This window comes from Pseudopodoces humilis, chromosome 5 (assembly GCF_049639895.1).
Source record: "Pseudopodoces humilis isolate 2021_Gansu_Grassland_sample_001 chromosome 5, ASM4963989v1, whole genome shotgun sequence".
In the NCBI taxonomy this organism is placed as follows: domain Eukaryota; kingdom Metazoa; phylum Chordata; class Aves; order Passeriformes; family Paridae; genus Pseudopodoces; species Pseudopodoces humilis.
In genome coordinates, this window is record NC_142204.1 from 38,231,111 (window position 1) to 38,252,166 (window position 21,056).

The window sequence follows — 21,056 nt, forward strand, 5'->3', positions numbered from 1 at the left end:
GTTGAACCTGCACCTCTTTTGGACTGCTTCCAAATCCTTGTCTTTGCACAACTTCAGCACAAGTGCAGGCAATACTTCCACATTGCACCAAGCGTATGCATCCTGTATTTCCTTGTCAGCAGGTCAAATATTACTCTCAGATGCCTGCACAGACTTTACTCATTCCAATAAGAAACTTATATATCACAGAGTTCAGGTCACAAATCCAGGAACAAAACTGAAAGGCAGACATAGATCCTTGTGAAGAAAATTCCTTGGGACCTCCCTTATTTTACCATGTCATACTCATAATTAGTACCTAATTAAGTATTCTTAATCTATCATTCTCCAGCTTTTTTCAGCCACCACCAAATTAGTCAAATTCAGATGTAGGTAGTTTTCCCAGCCATTGCATATATGGAGTAAGAGTTGTGTGTTTACTTGAATCCATATAATATCCAGCAGAAGAACTTCAAGGTCTCTACCTGAATCCCAGTTACGGCTAACTGATCATATTCCCTGTTCTCAGAAGCAGTTTCTCCCCTGTTTTCATGCTTCCAAAATGACAATCTCTGTGACTTAGGGTATTTAAGAAACTTTGGTTTCTATGCCTTCCTAAGGATGAATCTTATTTCTGGACACTGGACAACTTGGTCTCACCGTCCACTACAAACATAAATGCAGCCTCATCATATGCGAGACCAACAGGAGAAATATTTAATTTCTGAGGCAGCCTCCACACCAAGCTGATTAAGGATCAAGCTCAAAGGCAAGTTACTCATCAAGGTGGTTCAAAACAGGTAACTTTCAGCTGTGGATGAGAGAGAGTTTTGTCTTATCTTACTTGCTTCCTTTGCCAGCTATGACCTTCTCCTCCCCTCAGGCTACACAGAGACTCATTTACAAACTCAGTGAATGCCAAATCAGCGCAGCTACACTTCCCTTGATGCTGACATCATCTCACATCTGTTCTTTCATTCACTTACACTAGCGTTTTTATTAACCCAGGATCCAGAAGACATGGTATAACTGGCATCATAAGATGCCTACTGCTGCAGAAATGAGGGCTAGGAAATTAAGATTTCTGTGTAATATCAGTGCTTTAACTGTTCTATCCCCAAACAAAGCAGTCTGAAGTGTTAGGTAAAAAAACAAACAGAAAAAAAAAGGAAAAAAAAAAGGGAAGTAGTAGTACCGAACACCAGCTTTACTCTTCTACCTCCTACCTCCCATTCATAAATACCAGCATCAAATCATTTTACACTTTTCATGGGAAAACCTGTATGACACAAGCACAAAAAAAGGGTTAATTTTATTCACAATCATTACGCACATTAAGTTTCAATTAAAAAAATACTTCTGCATTTCTTAAGTAATTAATGCTTACGTTTAGTAATTTCACTAAGCATGGTTACTCTCAATAAAAAGAAACCATTTCATCATGTGTCATCAAATGAGGGGAGAGATTTTGTGTGGCAAGACTTATAGTTGTTTGTGCTGCTTTAGACTAATAGATAGTTTTTAAAATTTGTCCAACATCTGTCTATACACAGACACCTCCATGCACACAATATTGTATCACCTGTGCAAAACTAACTATACTTCTGAAATATAAGGCAAAAAGTTTTAGAAATTTTTAATCAAAATGTCCTTTAAATTATTTCACTGTAATGACATAATTTAATACTGATGGAAGATGGTGCATTCCAGATAAAGCTGAATATTCAAATCAGTCTAAGATTTTGAAATGTTTTTAAAAGCAATGATATTAAATGATTTATAATATATATAATGCTTTAGGCTGTGCAATGAGACAGCAGTGCAGAACAGCTTAATGAAACTATTCCCCAGAGCTGATACTTGGGAAAGGGATAATTATTTTAGGATAAGTAAAGGTCTTCATCAACTAACATTTGCACATGTGATTTCAGTGGAACCATTCCTGACACTAAAGTATCTGGAGAAGTATTTGCAAGACTGAAGCCAAATCATACAATTGGATCTAACAAAAGAGCCTATTTGTTACCAATAAAATCCCAGTTTGGGAGTGGCTGATTATTGTAATTATCATTGTTGGACAACACTACACTTCAAATTAATTATTTTTTGCAGCAGTGACTAGACACGAAAATATAACTTTCATTTCAGAGAATGGCCTCAGTATTGCGGCCATGGCCCCTAAAACCCAAAACTCATAGCTAAAAATTAGTAAAACACAAGAAAATAATAAAACTGGAAGGTGATACAGAATGTACTGTCTGAGCAAAGCTGGATAAAACTGCACCAGCTCCTGGGAACTTGCATTGCAATCCCATTTCATTACTGCTTAGAGATACAAGGATTGCTGGTGCTTAGCATAATACAAGCTGGCTGGGGGTCTTTTTCATCTAAATGGCAAAGACATTCCAGGACAGTATTTCCATTTGGGTGCTGCTGCTTCTTTAATACTCATTCTAAGGTCTCTAATTCAAAAATTACCAGATATTGCCTGTAGACTTTCAGGGAAAAAAAAAAAAAAAAAGCACTAGGACTAAGTCAGGGGTACCATGAGTTTCCGCCCTATACAGTTGAAACAGCTCACTACCTTTGTATATTTTTAATTTAAACCTCAATTCTCAGAGATACGAGAAGGCAGCACTCCTTCAACAAGTGTCAGCAACACCATTTCAGGCCCTACTCCTCCCCAACTATATTTGTTTCTTTTATGGTTCTCAAGGCAATAAATTTCTCACATCTGATCTGTAAAACTGTACAGGAGATTCTCAGGTTTTCTCAGCAAACAGTACAGAGCATATAGCATATGGATTTGCCACATGAATTGTTAAATGTCCAAGGAGTAAGCATGCTTTGATCACATCTTATTTTTTTTTTTAAAGATGTTAGGGTATTTTCTTCTAACTGAAGTCTAAAGCTGTTCTGGTATGTCAAAAACACCACATCATGTTCTGCCTTCAGTTTACTTGGAGCCAAGGGAACCACACCTTATTTACCATGGTTTTTCCTGGGAAAAGAATCAGATCTGCTGGACAGTTCAAGGAAGTCAAGGAAAACACCATAAATTGTATTAATCATGACCATTTAAATAGCCAACAGAGAATTAAGAAAGCAGTGCATGCAGATGAAATATTATCTTGGCCAACAAACAGAATAAAAGAAAGTGATCTGGACTACTGAAAGATTGGTAGCAATTTTAAGCACTTGAAAGACAAATGACATTGCAGAAAAGACTGGGTTAACAAGGGAGCACTTGAGGGAAGTCTAATCTCTGTTGGCATGCTGGCTGGGAAGGTCAGCCCGGTGCACGCGTTCTCAGCTGGAGTCAGGCTCCTTCTGCCCGGCCAATTGTCCTATGCACTTGAGGTACCAACCAAAGGGAAGGTGCCTTCACTCTGTCAGCACCTTATATTCTCCCAGTTTAAAGCCAGCTTCCTTTTCCCTGTCAATTCATGCAGTGTTTCCACACAGTAAATGCTAAAGGAGAGAGGTAATGTGTGAGAGCCTTTTTTTCCTTTCTGAACAGCAAAAGGCTCTTTAGGAAGCAGTGTAAAGTTATTTTTAACACTGTATTCTCAAGTGAGAAGAATGATATTTCAAAATACATTTTCAATCCATATTTTTCTCAAAGAAACTGACTTTGTTTTCAAAACACACTATGCTTTGAAATTTAAAGCAAATCTCTTGAAAACTGACGAACATGATACTTTACACAGTTTGTTACTTCAGTTTTTGTTTGACCACAAGTACAGAGGAAATGTTATATTTCCTTTTCAAAAGTGGAGATCTAGCACTAAATTCTAAATCCAGAACCTGGATTCACCTTCATCCTCTATCAGGACAAGATTCAGATTACTAACTGAAACTACATGACAATCAGTTAATTTAAGGTCTATAAAGTTTGTAGCTATGTAAAGAATTACTTTCTAAGAAAAGATAGACATTTTAGAAAATACCTAACTCCTAAGTCTTGTCAAGAGATCTGGAAGGTGTGAGAGACTTTAAAAATCTCACTTCTTTGTAAGAAGATATGCTGCTGTTTGATCTATTTGAAAAATCATGGTCATTCCCAAAATACCTCTCAAGAAGACACAGACAAGACCTGAATTTGCACGGTGAGATAAAAATGACTAAAAGGATGCAAATTTACCTTAAAGGATTGGTTTTAATGATTTTGGGTATTCCTGACACAGAAATGACTACATTTCTTATTTCAGAAGTATTGTTAATTTCTGGGACTGTACTTCCTTACCTTCAAAATAGTAAATAATCTTTTCATTCAGGTTCATTACATTTCTCTTTCTTTTCATTTTTTATGTTTAGTAGTCTTAAATACTTTCAGAATCTTTTTTTTACTGTGCTCCACAGGAATAGTTATCATCAAATAAAATAGTACAGCAATCAATGAAGTGGAAGGACAAAATTTACTAGAAGACTGATAGGTTCGAAACCTTATAATATGCACTGATTTCTTCTTCATAGGTTCTACTGTAATAATATCAACATTGTCAAAGTTTTGAAAAATATTTTTTCTTAGTAATTTATATGAAAAAAAATTAATCATATTTCACCAAGTGTTAGAACACATATTTAAAATGTACTTAAATTTAAACTTTTTAAGTAAACTATAATGTAAAAGGCAACCTGCTGCAACATTTATATTTGTATTCATGCGTGTCTTTGTCAATCTATGATGTTAACATTTTGCAAACATTCTGCTTATCATTGACAGGTTTTGATCACAAACACAGTATATGAATTCTTAGATAGCCCTGGCAGTTATAATAAATTTACTTTTTTGTATTGTCCAGGCCCAAAACAAAGAACCTAAAAATCTCTAAGTGCTGTCTTCTATATTGTCATCAAATGAGATTGAAAAGAAAATCTGTTTTCATTACCTGTCATACTAAATATTCTTCAACAGGAGTTTCCAGATTTTACATAATTTTTAATGACTAATTATTTAGGTAAAGTAGGACAAGCCTATGGTTAAACAATAGAGTTAGGATTTCTTTAATGGCTGACTTTGTCATAAACTTTAACTCTGAGCAAGCCCTTCTCCACTTCAGTTTTCCACATCACAGCAAATGGTAACAATATTTCACTAACTCATGGTTTTGGTTTGAGAATTAATGAGGGTCCCATGTGCAAAAGACCTGTAGATTCTGGCTTCTTCTTTCCACTGTGAACTGATAGGAAAGTGACCTGTTCTTAATTTGAAACAGAGACTCAGGGCTGCCCTTCATCAGCACATGGAATTCTCATTTATGTCAACAGGAGTTGCATTGAATACACTGAATACATTACTTAGCTTAAAAGTAAATGAAGAAAAAGGAATGGAAATAAACTCTTGGATTCTCCTTGCCTGCTTCTAAAAAGTCTAACAGCTCATGGCAGCAGACACATAATAATAAATAAAAATATTTTTGATGGGAGGCAAGAAATGCTGCCTGGGATTATAAATGAGAACGGAGAAATTGTAGCAGGTCCATCTGTAGAGTACATTGAGCTCTGCTGCAAGAGCACCATCATAAAATAAATGATGGTACATGCAAAATTCAGTCACCATAATATATCGTGCTCTAGACATTTGTCTCAAAATAAAACAAACCTTTAATGGCCTCAGCATTTCAGCTTTTCACACCATCTCCAGTGAATGCCAAGAAAACAGTTACCTTTTTCTCCTGAGTGTTAAACCAAGATAAAAAGTTCAGTAATTTAGAAAAAAAACCCAAGTTTTAAAAGCTCATACTTCATCCCAGGTAGTACTACACACTGGTTTTGGTCAGATATATCTATGGTAGAAGAACATAATCAACTGAAGGAGATTGTTTTTTTCTGGAAAGAGATTAAATGTGAGTATACAATTTTAATCTCTTGCTTTGATCTGAGGTAAAAACTGTGAGAGCAGAAAAAGACATTTTTCGGTTTTTGGGGGAAAAAAAAGCCAGAAAGGAGAATAATCAAGAAGCAGCTGGTTGGCCATTACTGAGCTCAGGGAGGCAAACATGCCTATAACAAGCAGGCAAGTTTTAAAATTTGCCATTGCTTAGCCATCTACAGACAATAAGACTTGACAGTTCTTTACAGAAGGCAGGCAGGAGCTACAATTCTGCATAATTAGGCAATAATTAATCAATCCAAGAATAGCAGCCTTGTAAATTTGGAAAATGGTAAGTGTAGTCATCTATGTGTATGAGCTAGTCTTTTAAACTTTATACTGCCTGCATGCAGTCCTAGTCATTTAAAAGTCTGCCTTTCCAAATAACATTTTTTCACTTCAGTATGTTACTGAACAGAGGATTTTTGACTGGAGAAAGACATTCCTTCTGAAGGACGGAAGGATTTAAAAACAAAAGGGCAGACAGACTAGACCACAATCCTCCCAAGAAGCAGGTTACCAGAGGTAGAAGAACTCCAGCAATAGTATTTTGACATCACCACATATATGCTCTTTTTTTCTTCATAAAATAGTAGATTCTCTCATTCTCTCAGTTTTTCTGGTTTTAGCATTCCTCCAAGCAGTGAGGAATTTAGGGACTCTACTTCTTAACACCATATATGTACAGTTTAAGTATGCCTTCATACCATCACCATCTACCTTTCTGTTTATGGCTTTCCAAAGCACCAGAAAACATTGTATCTCATGTTTACCCAAAATACTGACCTGCTACTTTTGGAACTAGTGGCAGACCTTCTATGTGTCTTAAGGATTGTATCTTTATTACACATAGCCAAAGTTTTGCTATACTTCAAGCGGTCGTTCAGTAATGCTGGCTGCTGACTCCTGCCTTCTAACATTATCAATAGCTTTGACTTTGAAATGTTTCTGATGAAATAAGCTAAAACTGATCTTAAGAAAAAGTTCAGAATAGTATTTACATGCATATTATATAAAAAGTCTTTCAGCTGCTCACCCTCTTTAAAAATGTATGCTATTTTCTTTAAATTAGGCTTTCCCCTAATACATACTTAGATTTGGTTGGCTGCACTTAATTTCCACCTTGTCTACGTTGTCATGTTCATACTTTTCACAGAAATCCATTTCTAGCTTACTTTGTTCTATTTTTCCAGATGTAAGATATATTTTATGTCCTTTGAAGTATGGTATTAACGGAGAAGTGCACTCAGAATGATTAGTACCCCAGACACATAACACTGTGAAAGCATCTTCACAGTAACTATAGTAGCAAGCGTGTTAACAGCATGTCAGGATACAGAGACTGGACTAACAACGTTCAAAACCAGACACACTTTATGCTGGGTACGAAGAATAAGCAGTAAATTAACAACCTACTGGTCATGCAACCACAAAAAACTATGGAATCAGTAAGGACAACACTCAAGCAACACTTGGAGCACCAGCACTTTCAACGAAAGACGAAACCACGAGAGGCTAAACGACGAATATTGGGCCATAAATAAGGAAACAAAGAAAGTTTCACCACAGTTTTGGGTGGGTTTTTTGCTAATACGAAGTTTCTCCGTTCTCGCCGGCTCCGTCCCTACACGCTGTAACTCATCGCGCCCGAGAAGCAGCGCAGTTCGCAGGCACCGCAGCCCGTGCCGGCGGGGATGCCCGCTCAGGCGGCCACTGCGAGGCCCGGGGCAGCCTCCCGAGGGGCGGGGTGCGCCGGCCCCAGGCCGGATCTGGACACAGGCACCTGTGTCTGGACACGGGCACTCCGGTCCCCGAGCGCTGCCCGACCCCCGGGAGCGCGCTTTTTTCACTGCCTTTGCTCCACTCAACACAGGGGAGATCTGTTAACGATTAAATCAGCGGCGGCCGCAGTTCAAAGCCCTGTCCCGGGAAGCAAAGGTGAAGATAACGTCCCGGCGGATCGCGTCGAGTTTCTGCTGTTGCAATCACTTTTAATTACCCTCCAAACGGCACATCACACAGCGATCCTCCGGGCGCCGGACCGGGCACCGCGATAGCCAGATACCTATAAACGCTTTACAACGCACCCGCTGATTAAAAAGCGATTAGAAACTTATTTGAAGTCCGGCCTTCTCTCCGGGCACGGAGCGCCTCCTGTCAGCGCGGGGGGCCGGCCCGAGCCCTCCCGCCGCCGCCGGTGCGCCCTTCCCGGCCCGCCCGCACTTACAGGTAGGAGGTGAAGACGCTGAGGTTGGCGGGCACGGCGGTGAGGCCGCGGTCGGAGCAGTCGGCGCGGAGCAGCACTCCGTCCAGCTCGCAGCGGCACGGCGCCGGACAGCCCCGCGGGCGCTGCCCGCCGCCCCGCGCCCCCCGCCGCAGCCCCGGCGGGCACAGCAGCAGCAGCAGCAGGAGAAGGGCGCGGGCAGCGCGGGTCGTCGCCATGGGGCCCGGGGGGTACCTAGAGCCGCGGGGCGGCCGCTCTCATGCCCCGGGGCGCGGCGGGGGCGAAAGGCGGGCGCCCGTCTGGGCTCGAGGAGCTCCTGCGGCCGCCGCCGCCGCGCCGCTGTCTGTGGTAGCATCTCAGCTTACACGCTGCTTTAAAGCCCTGGAGCCGGCACCGCGCGCCCGCTGACGCCGCCCCAGCCTTGCCCGCCGTGGCGCAGCGGGCCCTGCCCGCGCCGCCGTGCGAGCGGGCGGGTGGGCGGGGGCGGCCGCGGCCCGGCGGGCAGGCGGGAGGAGGGAGAGGGGGAACGCCGCCCTCCGCCTGCCCTCCGTGCGGGCCGCGCCTCGGCGCCCGCCTCGGGCCCTCGTCCCGCCTTCACAGAGTGGGTCAGGCAGCAGGAGGCCGTAGCCAAGCATCTGCGCCAAGCACCCTGCCCAAGCACTCATCGCAGAGCACATGGCATTCAGGATTGCGTCCAGGCAGCTCCCGAATAACTCCATGAGGGAGCCTGCGCAACCTGTCCCAATGAGCGATCACCCGCTCAGAAAAGAAGTTCGTCCTCGTAATCAGGTGGAACTTACTGTGCATCATACAATCATACAGCCGTAGAATAAGCCGAGTTGGAAGGCAGCCGTCAGGATCATCGAGGCCAAATTCTGGCCTTGCACAAGACACCCCAAGAATCACACAGTGCACGAGAACGTTGTCCAACTTCTGTCCGGTGCCTTGTGTCCTAGTGGTTGGCGCCACTGAGAAAAGCCTGCGTTCACTTTCTTGGTGCTCCCTCCTGCCCATTGGGTATTCATATATATTTATGAAGTGCCTTCTCTGGCCTTTCTTTTTAAGGGGGAATTCTGCCTCACAATAGGGATGCATGTGTGGACATTTCTAGAAGGTGGGAGAACAGGCAGTTGTGGAAGTGGGGGTAAGGTCCTGAGGTCATGGGGTGAGGAGTGGGTCTCTGGGGTGATGAGCTGAAGGCTTGGGTGCTCTAGTGGGCTAGTAGGGAGTTCTAACCTCTAAGATCTTGTTTAGTTGGTCGGTGGTCCCAGCTGCAGACCATGGTCCTGGTCAGTGATGGCAATCCACTCTCTTCCCTCCCCACATGGTTAAATCACAGGCTTGCCAGCAGGCAGCCATTTTCTAAACGGGCCTGGCTGCTGAGGGAAACAGTTCACAGTGAGGCTGCCACTGAGATGTCCCTCACCCAGCTTCTTGCCAGAGGTTCTCCTCAGATAGTGCACAAAATACTTGCCTTTGTGCTATGTGTCTGTGACTGAATGAGGCAAAGGTGAGGATGGCAAGGTTTTTTAAACCTTTTTCCTCCAAATCAGTTTTCAGTGTGAACAAAGTTGGCCACAAACTCCAGATTTGAGACTAGCTGCAAGTTTAAGAACCCAGTCCCAGCCCAATTCCTGTTTAGACTGGTAACTAAATTGTTGGTCAGGCTACTCAATACACAATGGAGAACATTAGTTAAAGGTTTTCTTCTACACTCTCTTTGAATCTACAATTAAGTCTGAAATGAGAGCCTAATGAAAAGGCCAGCAAAATACATGGTTTTATATTCCACCCAGTTTATAACACCTGTTTTCACCTCTGGACCATAATCTGGTATAATCTGAGTTGCAGAATGATCTTGTACTGGTACTCAAGTGTTTTGTTTGAAATAATAAAAAAGGAATCTGCTGTCTGGCTAGTTAGACCAAAATGTTTTGGACTGTGGGGCTGCTGTGAAACTTTTCCCCAAGCATCACCTTGTCCTAAGATAATAACAACCGTGGTTGAAAGCATAAAGTGCCTGTGAGAAATTCCCAAAGAGAAAAACTCTCCAGGAAGAGAATTTTTTTCATTCTGTGTCATGATATGTGTCCAGGAGACCTCTTCCCCCAAAAGTTCTGGCTGTCTTTTGCCCATGTCTATAAGTTTTTATTTTTCATGAATAAAACAAACAGTATTTATTTATCTTGAGGCTTTTATACACTTTTGTTTTGTCTTGCTTTGTTTTTTTTTGTTCTAGAAAGCCAAGAGTATATTCTTTATTCATTTTCTGTCAAGGATTTATCAGCTTCCACAAGATACCTGAAGTTAGACAGACATAGTTTAATTAGTAGCGAGAATTCAACTGTAAAAGTCATCCTCTGTATGTTACTTTGCGTAAGTATATTTGTTGAGCTAGTGGCTTTCTTTAAAATACTAAATGTACTTCTATACAATTTTACTTAAATATTTTTTGGAAGTAAAGTAGCTTGAAGATTAAAAGAAGGATTTTGTAGGAACTGATATGGATAATTCCTACCTTTATACATTTAAACTAGGCTGTACAATTTTTTCCTTTTCATGTTTCTCGCAGGTCTCTAGTTCGCCATGAAGGGAAAAATTAAAAACAAGAGTCTGCTTGCTGAGGTCTCTGGGAGGTGCTGTTACTGTTCCAAAAGGCTATTTGGACTGTAAGATTTCCTGCAGGTTCTAACATCTCACCATAATGTCTCGGTCACTTGAAGTGACATCCATGTAAAACCATCAGTGGTCTTTGGGTTTCATCAAGGCAATAAACCAAATCCCTCAGGGATGTCAGCAGAATGTTCTCTTGAATCTATGTTCCTGATACTCAGGCAAAACCCCCGATCTTTTGTATATAAGACATGATGATGCTCTAGCCTGAGGTTTATCAGTATAAAAGGTATCTTTATGAAATACTACCTACAAGTAAATAAAATTATATGTTTTGTTATATATTCTTAGCAGACAAAAAGTGTAACAATTCATATGTTAAGAATGCACAGCAGATATATATATATATATTTATATTTATATATATAATAGATATATAAATATTTAACATCATTACTTACAGCATGGCAGATTTTAGACTTTATGTGAAATTTGGGTTTAAAATATAGGACTGTAAAAAGAAAACTGTCTATCTAAACTATTCACTGCTATTTCTGTTTTGTAAACTTAAACTCAATAAAATTATTTTTAAAAAGTGTGGCTAGAGCATTTGACAATGGAAAATTGTGCTTAATCCTGAAATGATCAGTCATCCCAGCCAAAATGGAGTTTAAAGCAGAAGTGTTAACAGACCTTGTACTAGCAAAGGTAGCAGCTAGTTTAAATATTAAGACAAGTCCAATACAGGGCCAAAGGAAAAAGAACAGCAGCAGAGAACACAGTAGCTGACTGTAGTATGTCTTTTCCTTTCCTTTCCTGCTTATGGATGAAGGCTAGATTCCTAGAAGGCAGTAAGTACAACTGTGTGTTTAGACTATGGAGAAAACAAAGATCCTGTGCAGGGTGGAATTCTTTTCCTGGCTATTGGGTTAAGAAATTCTTCATTGAATGTGTTGAAATCCTTACATGGAAAGGGTTCAGTGGGCAGGTGTACGGCTCTGCAGCCCTGAGGCTGTTCTGCTGGAGAACAGTACAGCAACTTCCCAGTGATCTGAGCCGAAGGATCCTTTCCTCCTTTCAGGACACCTCATTTGTCCTTTTATCCCAGCTAGCCTTGGAGAATGGTGCATGCCTTAATCTATCACTATAGAGGCTTTTTATACATACAGCAGAAGGCTATTTATGTGCTGTGTTCTCTTGGTTCCATATTTACCTATTGGTGTATGTTCCCGTTCATTTGCATCACATTATCTGTCCTGTTTTGTGGAGGACCTTGAACTAACACGAGTATTTACATCTCTTTATTAAGCTGTACAGTGTTCAAACCAAGGCAAATGGCACTGTTTCTGTTTTAGATAGTGATAAGAGCTGGTACCTGAAATGTAGGGTGGGTAGGGTATGAATAAATTAATGAAATACAGGATTTTTAATTGCACTGGCTCAATTTACCACCTGACTACAGCTTTTCAGTCACAATAATATTACGGACAGTTTTATTTTATCATTATGGATTTGGTTTTTTGGGTTTTCATGCTATTTAAGGCATGCTATGTCATACCTTATTAGAAATAGTCAATATCATATTAATTCTTTAGTTTGGCACACTGCCATCTAGCTGTATGGTTCCCTCAGCAGTTCTGTAGTCAGTGTGGTGGCAGGACTGAGGCAAAACATCTGACAGCTAAGATTCATCTGAAATCTTCTTCAATATTCAAGTTTCTAATGGGATGAAGGGACAAAGCTAGAAAGCAGGTTTTTTTACTGTTACAATTCATACAATGACACTTGGCTTATACATATAATTTTGAAACAAATATTGATTGGTATGAGCATTATTTTTAGTCTGAAAACATCTGATGGTAAAGTTCACAACGTTAGTGCAAAAATCAGGATTATCCAGGCACATTTTGATAGTTAGAAATAAGGGAAAGAAGCAAGGGAAATATGTAAATATGTAGGCTGCAGATATAGTGAATATTTTTTTTTGAGGAAATGAAAGCTGATTGCTATAGTAATTCTCTGTTTAGCAAATAAAATCCATGTGTTAAGGTGAAAATGTGAAAATAAGATACACGAAGAGAACCTCTTATTATTTTGAGTTGGGGTGGATGTGACATCATTTGGAAAATCAAAGCCAGGATGCAAAAGCATTAAGTATTTCACTAACACAGAAACTATGTGCTTAAACTTTACTCTAAATAAAGCTTTTAAACTCTAGCACTTACTGGTCTGTTGCCTTATCCTTGTATGCCTCAGGTAAATCCAGAAGAAGAAAGAGGAGAACTATGTAAGCTATGTCTAAAGATACATGAAGAATGGTAGGCATTAAATGAGGAACAAGATTTTTACCAGAACAACTAATCTTTGAAAACAAACCAGAGCTCCCATTTTGGCTCACTAAATCTTATTTTCTCAAGATATATCTAACTGCCCGTTCGAAGTTTGTCTCATTTGTAGACCCAGACAATCACTGTTTTCTGAATTGCATAGTCTTGTGTCTCTACTTTCTCACACCACAAAAGCAATAATCAATAGCTATCTGTTCCTTATAATAGCAGGTGTGAGAACCAAACATTTAGAAATGCACTACTGTGCATTTTAGCACTGTAGTTAAGTCCAGAGAGCTCTGCATTCTGTTGGGTTTGTCAGTGGGACTTGGAGGATGGTCTTCAAAATATTGTTCACTTAATGCAACAAAAGTTCGTCACTCCCACGGAAGTCAATACTTCCACTTCTGTGAGGAAGTTAACTCCAGTTCACAGCAGGATTTTATTTTCCTTAAACCCTTATAAAATGTCAAACCTTTGAATATGTGTGCATGTGGAGAGGCATGATATATTTCTGTGTCCTGTATGTGCTGTGTTAATCTGCATTCTGCTCTGCGTAAAAGACAAGAGTACACGTATATGAATAGACTAATTTTTTAATTCAGCAGCACCTACAGAAATTCTGTCCAATTCTTTCCTCCTCCCACTGTGTCTGTGTGGCAAATACCCTGGGGTTCCTGTGGTTTTGAAGTATATTTGCATGATATTGTATAATGAGTGATTACATTGTTTTGTAGTAGTTTGAAGGAGGTCACAATAATATTTTTTGTACTTCTTTTTCTTTTTTGTGGTGGTTGTAATAGCTTTAGTCATTCTGGGATTAGCTGACATGCAAAAGGAAGAATTGTATGTAAGAAAGGATCACCTAATTGTGACAAATTGTCAGAAGGCTTTAGATGTGGTGTAATACTCTGTTTTCCTGTAAATTCCCCTCCAGAAGGAGAGAGAGACCTGAATTTTTATTGCTTTCTCTGTATTTGTCATCTGAGGTGCAAGAACAGAAAAAGTAAATTTCTTTGCAGACAAGGTCAAGATTTTTTGTTGATAAGTAAGAACAAAAAATTTCAAACATCTCTGTCCTCTTGACAGCAGAGCTTTTTCTGTCATTGACTGAAACTTTGGAATAAATCAGATGGGAAATGCCTTCTGGGACTCAATTTCTCAAGAAGTTTTTGAAAACTATTTGCATACTGCCTGGTGCAAAATTAATTCCCAAAGCTTTATAGTTAATCAGAACAGTTGTTGCAGCGTCCTTGTTTCTGTGACTCACATGCTTCTTCCACACTTTGTACCATGGTGGTAAACTGTCAGGATACATTATCCACCTGTGTTGTCTCTGAAGCTGATCCAGTCCCATCTGCAGTAATGTAAAATGACACAAAAGGGAGGGAAGGAGCAAAATATAGATCTGTGACCTTCAACACATCCACAAAGTCTCCACCAGTGCATGTCAGAGATACATGGATGTACGAGAAATGCTATTTCTTCTGTGTGGCTGGCAATCATACAAAGCCCTTACTGTAGGTGGAGGAAGGGAACTGGTCAAGAATTTGGATAGAACTACCATCAGAAAGGAAAAGTGGGATATCTACAGCTGCCAAGGAGCTGAATAGAGAGGGACCCTTACGCAGGGAGGCATGAAGCAAAGGGAGGAAGAATGATTGCAGCACAGATGTGTATAGGAAAATGAGAGTGAGTTGGATGAGCCCTTGTATTTGGAAAAAAGAGAATGGGGACACTCAGAGCAAACTGGAGTCTTAGAGCAGGGGAATGACAGGGAGGTCTTTACTGAGAAGAGGAAGGGAGGTGGCCCACAAAAACTTGCAAGAGAAAGAGGCAAGAGGCCTTGGTACATGCAATAAATTCAGTCAGCTGAAATACACAATTGACAAGTTTCTATGCTCTTTCTTCTGCAAACTACCCCAACAGTGTTAATACTCTGTGAATTCCTATGTATTTGTGCTAAACTTTTTTGTAGAGATGTATTTTTGGACTGTATGTCAGAATCAGGGCCTTACATGACATCAACATGTTTATAACATGCATTGCATTGCATTGCTCTTCTATTCTTTGGCAAGGTTGGTTAGCTGACTTTAGGGCAGGCACATTTATTTTGGGATGTGTTTGTCTTTGGAGCAAGCTATTTACTTGAGAGAGTTTTATTTTTATAAATCCCATCTCAACAGAGCTCCAGCACAGACCCATGACACTAGTGTCTTTACAAAACAGGGAGCAGGATGTGGCTTCATTTAGCTTCAGCTGTCACCATTGAAGAGAGAGAGGTACCTGCTCAAAGCAGTTGCTGGCTTCTGGCTTCAAGCTGGGAGAGCCCTTTTCTCTGTCCACTGAGATCTCCCAGGGAACCTTAGAGCCTCTTCAGGGTTATTACAGTTTCCCATGCTGGATGGTTCAGATATCCTTCCAATTGCTGTCATGAGAACTGAAATTTCCAAATGCCTAGTTGCTGCAGGAGTTTTGTTTTAAATTGCTGCCTAAAAGAAATCCAAATTTATATGGACCTGGACCATGGAAGCCAGTGTGTTTATTTCTGTTAACAACTTGGGCCTCTGAGGGTTTGGCTACATTTCTTCAGCAATTAATGGAGACAGTAGGATATGAGGAGAAAATGTTTATACCACCCAAGTTTAATCTCTCGGCCATCTTTCTGAAGCTGATTAAGTGTAATAGACTCCTCCAGAAAGTGGTTCAAAGCACCTACATTAATGATTTTGTGTATTTGTAGATAAATCACTATGCAAAAGTATCTTGGCGTTGATTACAATTAGTATTACTGCTGCAATAGATCTGAACCCTGAGAAATTACACGCAGGAAACACTGGCAAACAAGGACTAATATGAAAAGCTCAGGTTTAGTATGTTCTGTTTATGCACATTTTTTGATCTGCATTTGGCTCAATATATGAGCCCCTGAGACTGGTGAAAAAGAAGATCGAAAGTAAATCAGACCATTTTGGTCTAATGCCACTTGGAATCTGGCTGGAGCAGCAGTGGTATAGGAAGGAGCAGCTGGTCAAGTTTAATTTTTCTCTGAAATATTTCTGTGAACTATGGTAAAAACAGATGGAATTAAAAATTTAAAAAGAGAAAGAAAATGACAAAAGAAGAGAGCAATGCATGATATTGAAAATCAATTACTTTTCACTTTGGCTCAGTGGAGTGGATTTCAAATGCCACACGTCAAAAGCAATGTATTTGTATGTTTTCACTTCCAATTCCATTATAAGTTTTCCTTTTCAGGAAATATCTTCATCTGTAAAACAAACACACACTTAATGCACTTAATAATGATAATGATAACAACAACAGCAACAACAACTACTACTAGTACTCCTCATCCAGAATTTTAGTAAATCTTCCTACAGAAAAAGTAAGAGATGTCTAGTCTGTTGGCTAATGATCTTAGGGATTATTTCTTTGGACTTGGGCACTTATCACAATTGAAATTATTTGGAAGGAGAGGAAGATTGCAGAAGGGATGTTGAGTTGCTTGTGGCTATGAAACAGAATTCAACTGTCCTATTATTTTGCTTCAGACTTCTATTCCCTCAACAGCTTACAGCTTGACCAATTTGTACCAGAGAGCAAATTTCCCCCCTTCTATACAGTGTCAAGGATAAATTGTCCAATTTTGCATTATAATATGCATATATATTAACATTGTATTAAACTTTATTTAGGGCAGAAGCATGTTATTTACAAGGGAATTTACAGGTGAATACAGGTGTCAAACCAGACTCCACTCTTTAGTAATGCTCATTTGTGCTCAGAAATCTTCAGAATGTGGTGTTTCTCTTTATTTGTTTTTAAAATCTAACTCCTAATTTTTACAGAAATAGTTTTTGCTGTCTAACTTTGAACAACTTAATTACAAACTGAGAATAACTTAAAAAGAGTTTCAAAAGTTAGACCAAGTAAAAGTATTTTGAAATCCTAAATTCGGATTTATTGCACTGATTGAATTAGACTGTTTATGGTATATTGTACTTTGGAGCTTTAATGTTTAGAACTTCCTCCTGTTTTACAGTTGTCCAGCAGTGTATCAACAAAGCTTTTCCCACAGCATTTTTAAAGAGAAGCTTCTTCTATGCGGTAAGAACTCTTAATTTATATTTTTTAAGAATATGTATCTAAGGGATAGCATTAAATTTAACATTAAGTTAATTTTGTTATCAAATTATTTTGATGTGTAGAAGTTTGGTGTAATGTGGTGAGACTGAGTTATTTCATCTCTTACAGCTGCTTTGAGTTGACAAATACAAAGAAAATGTTATAACAGGTATGTAGATGTTTCTCAAATACAACTTACTGTTTACTGCAGTCTGTCTAAATTAAAGATGCTTTTGTGGTAGTGCCATAACATTTGGCATGCAAAGCTATTCTTTCTATTTCTATCTCAGTACCTTGCCAGAGTAAAACCTAACAAGTTTAGAATTGTGTTTAAGTGAATTGAAACTGTTCAGAGAAATCTCTGTAAAAACATAGCCATAGTGCATGAAAAGTATGTTTATTTTTGCTTTCACACAAAGACTGTGTTGCAAAAAAGGTATCTGAAAAATAAACCAAAAACAACTTAAAACCAACACAACAACAACTTAGAAATAACACAAGCAATTAGATTTCAGTAGTATATTAAAAGGATGAACTAGTTTTTGGGAAAGTCACAGGTATATCTTATAAACCTATTTATTGTACATTGTATGACTTCTTTGAGAATCCTCATATGGACAAAATAAGTCCATAGGTTTGCTTGCAGTGCTGGAGTCTGAAACTGTGGTTGAACTGAGGAAGAAGAAGCAGTAGCTGAAGTCATTAGTTTGACTTTTGAAGGAGAAGTGACAGATTAAAAAGCATATGAGGCCAAGGTATAATTAATAGATTCCAACCATACCCACAAGCTTATCCGTGAAGAAATTGAACGGCTTCCCATATATTTTTGTATTTATAACAATTTTTTAACTGCTTATTACTGGAAGGTGTGGATTTTATTTATTGTTTTGCCAAAAGCACACACACCCAAGAGACAGATGCTTCTGCTTGAATTAAAAAGTAATTTGGCTGCCATCTCTTATCAAAACTCGAGTTTATCTGTGCAGAATCTGCATGCTTGATGTTGCCTTTCCACACTGCTCCCGCCGTCAGTGAGACAAGACCAAGCCAAAAGCATGAGCTCCCTCTCCTGGTTGCTGCCGGAGCTCTGAGCCCTTTGCCTCCGGGCGTTGTGGGCAGTAGAACTGAGAAGACACAAGTTGCAGCTTATTTCAACCAATTACACTTTGAGACAAAAGTGCAATCAAATGTCTATTAAAATAAATTAGATATAATCTTCAAAATGCATCAGAAGTATAAAAATCGCATTTGAAATGCTCAGGCACTCTGATGTAACTGTAGTTTTATGGTGAAAGAGCATGAGATAGACCAGAAAATAAAATACTAGACAGAAACAAGTTTTTACTTTCTGTGATTTCAGGCACTAAAAGAGAGGAGCAAGAAGTGGAGAAGCAAGAATACAGATTAACTAGTCCTAGCTCTTTTGTAAAACGCAGCAGTAAACTAATATTCACTCTCTCACTTCTTTTTAGTTGGCCTCAAATTCTGGGCATAATTTATCTCAAGGTCCATTAATTTTTTTTAGATCTCAACTGAATAAGCCATGAGACACCTAATCTAAAGTTGGTCCTTGAGCTGGAGGTTAAACAAGGTAACCTCTTTAAGTCCTTCCAGCATACACTGCTCTGTGTTTCTGTTCTATATGTGAAAGATTACACTTTTGAAAAAGAGTTTGTATAATATAGCCTTTAACCCCTTGTTCATCTTGAAAGACCTTTTAGATTCCAGGGTAGAAAATGGTATTCTGTTTGTGTAAAGAGAGAAGCCTGGGTCCCCTTTCTGCACTTTGACCCCTTACATGCCAGCAGGCCTTTGCTAGAGGAGAGGTGTGATACAGGTGCAGAGGACAAGGCTGCAGATTTGGCACCTCCCTGGGCATTCAGGAAAGTGGCTGCATGTCCCCTGTACTACCAACCACCTATTCATAAAGCTGTGGAAAACCACATACGGCTCATTTCAAAGCAATCTTGCACATCATCTCTTAGACAGAGGAGTCAGGTAGTAGTCTGACATACCTCGACACCCAGCAAAGGCATCACAGTCGAGATGACAGGGAATGGTTTTAACACCCTTCTTTGTGACCAACAGCTATCACAGAGCTGCTTGGCACAACTGTTCCCATGCTTGGCTTGGGAGAGAGAGCAGATGAATGTGAACTCTCCTTACTTCCCCAAAATAGTGAACAGAAGCACATAATTTGTTTGAAAGAGAAGTTTTCAGTGTCAGAGGAAAGCAGGGCAACATAGAATACAAGAAGAGTGAGAAGATGGTACAGAGTAGAAGTCATTATCTAGGCATCCTTGATATTTCACTCCAGTACAGCTTACCTCCTTTTATTAACAATTGAATTAGTTTGCAAATCTGGTCTTTGGAGGCTAAACTTAACCTTTGTGAAGGTTTCCTTCCCTTCTCTCACTCCAGTGTCCAGTGATTTTCTCATTTCTTTAGGCCATGGATGTATATGGAGTTTGTTTTTCACCTGATGAGTTTGAATTATATGTGGAAAAGTGGTGAGATCATCTTGACACAACAAATTCCCATCATTCTGCCATGGACATGTCAGGTTACAGGTGTGTTTGGGCCTGTGCTGTGATTTTCACTTAGGATAACTGTCAAAGAAAAGACACACTTTTTCTACTAATCTTCTGGAAAACTTCTTTTACAATCATGTTACCAGAATTATTATGAGCTATATTTCAAATTGGGTTTTTTGGGGAGTTACTAGAGCCCAGTCTATAAGGGGCAATTCTGAATGAACCCTCTGAACTTTTTAAGAAACAGAGTGACTAAATCTGTCACATATTAGCAGTGATGAACCCAGTACAAGGTAAGCAGATATGAGGAGAAAGGTTATAAAAACACCCTGATAGTTCTATGATTATAGTTCTGATGAGAACACTGTATCCTCAGATAACCTGGTCACAATATCCTTTACTAGGGTATTTACTAGATGTTTTTTCAGCAAATAAGAAAACCCAAAATTTTATTATTATAAAAATAAAAATTATTATAAAAATAAAAATTATTATGAAAAATATAAAAATTGTTACTATAAAATATATAATTATAAAATATATTACAAATATATTTTATACTGAATAATTATAAAAATAGCAAAAGTTACAGAGGTAACTTGAAGAAACCTCATGGGATTACTTTTGCAAGTTGCCTCTCTATTTACCTGGAGGAACTGGCATTGCAAATGTCATTTGTAAAACAGGCTTTGAAGTCAGTGTATGTTTTACAGGTTGCTTTGTTTAGGGATACTTGCTGAAAATGCTGAACCTAAAATATAGTCCATGGGATTAATGGTAGTACTGGCCACTAATGGAGCCTATCAGAAGAGTGAAGAAAGGTGTGCAGCTGATAATACCATTTCCAGATGCTGTTGTAACACCTGCCACTATAATTCTTAGATTGACTTTGTAGTATAATGTAAATGCACTCAAAATAATCTTAGTTATAATAGCACATCTGTAACTTTTTTTGTCCTTTTGATACTTAAATTGGCATGATAACTGTAGATATTACACAGAAAATAAACAATATTCCTCCAGGTTTATGAACCACCTGCATCTTCAGTATTTCAGTAGTGACCCAGATGTTGCCAGGACAACAGAATATAGGTATAGGTATAGGTATAGTCTCCATATTTTTATATATATATGTGGATTTAATAAACTGTAGATTTTTAGAACTCACTGCTGTTATGTGATTACCTTAGAAGTTTCCCACATAAACAGCATTTATTAGATAGCTGTGCATGATTCACTTACATTCAAACCCTTAAGGCACCATTTACCACTCTAAGCTCCATGCAGGCAATGAGTGGAGGAAAAAAACTGCTTTGAAAGCACCCTCACCTTAGGTACTCCTCTGTCATTATAGCTGGCTTTCAGACACACAGTGG

At 39.2% G+C, this 21,056-nt stretch overlaps 1 protein-coding gene across 4 annotated transcripts in view; it reads right to left on the reverse strand.

Moving 5' to 3' along the window:
* Positions 1–8,296, reverse strand: part of LGR5 (leucine rich repeat containing G protein-coupled receptor 5) — a 90,794-nt gene extending 82,498 nt beyond the window's left edge. For all 4 annotated transcript variants that reach the window (XM_088055570.1, XM_088055569.1, XM_088055568.1 and 1 more), the window contains exon 1: positions 8,082–8,296. In XM_088055570.1, coding sequence (XP_087911696.1) covers positions 8,082–8,296 — 215 coding nt within the window. The remainder of the gene's footprint in view (positions 1–8,081) is intronic.
* Between the last annotated feature and the right edge of the window lie 12,760 nt (positions 8,297–21,056).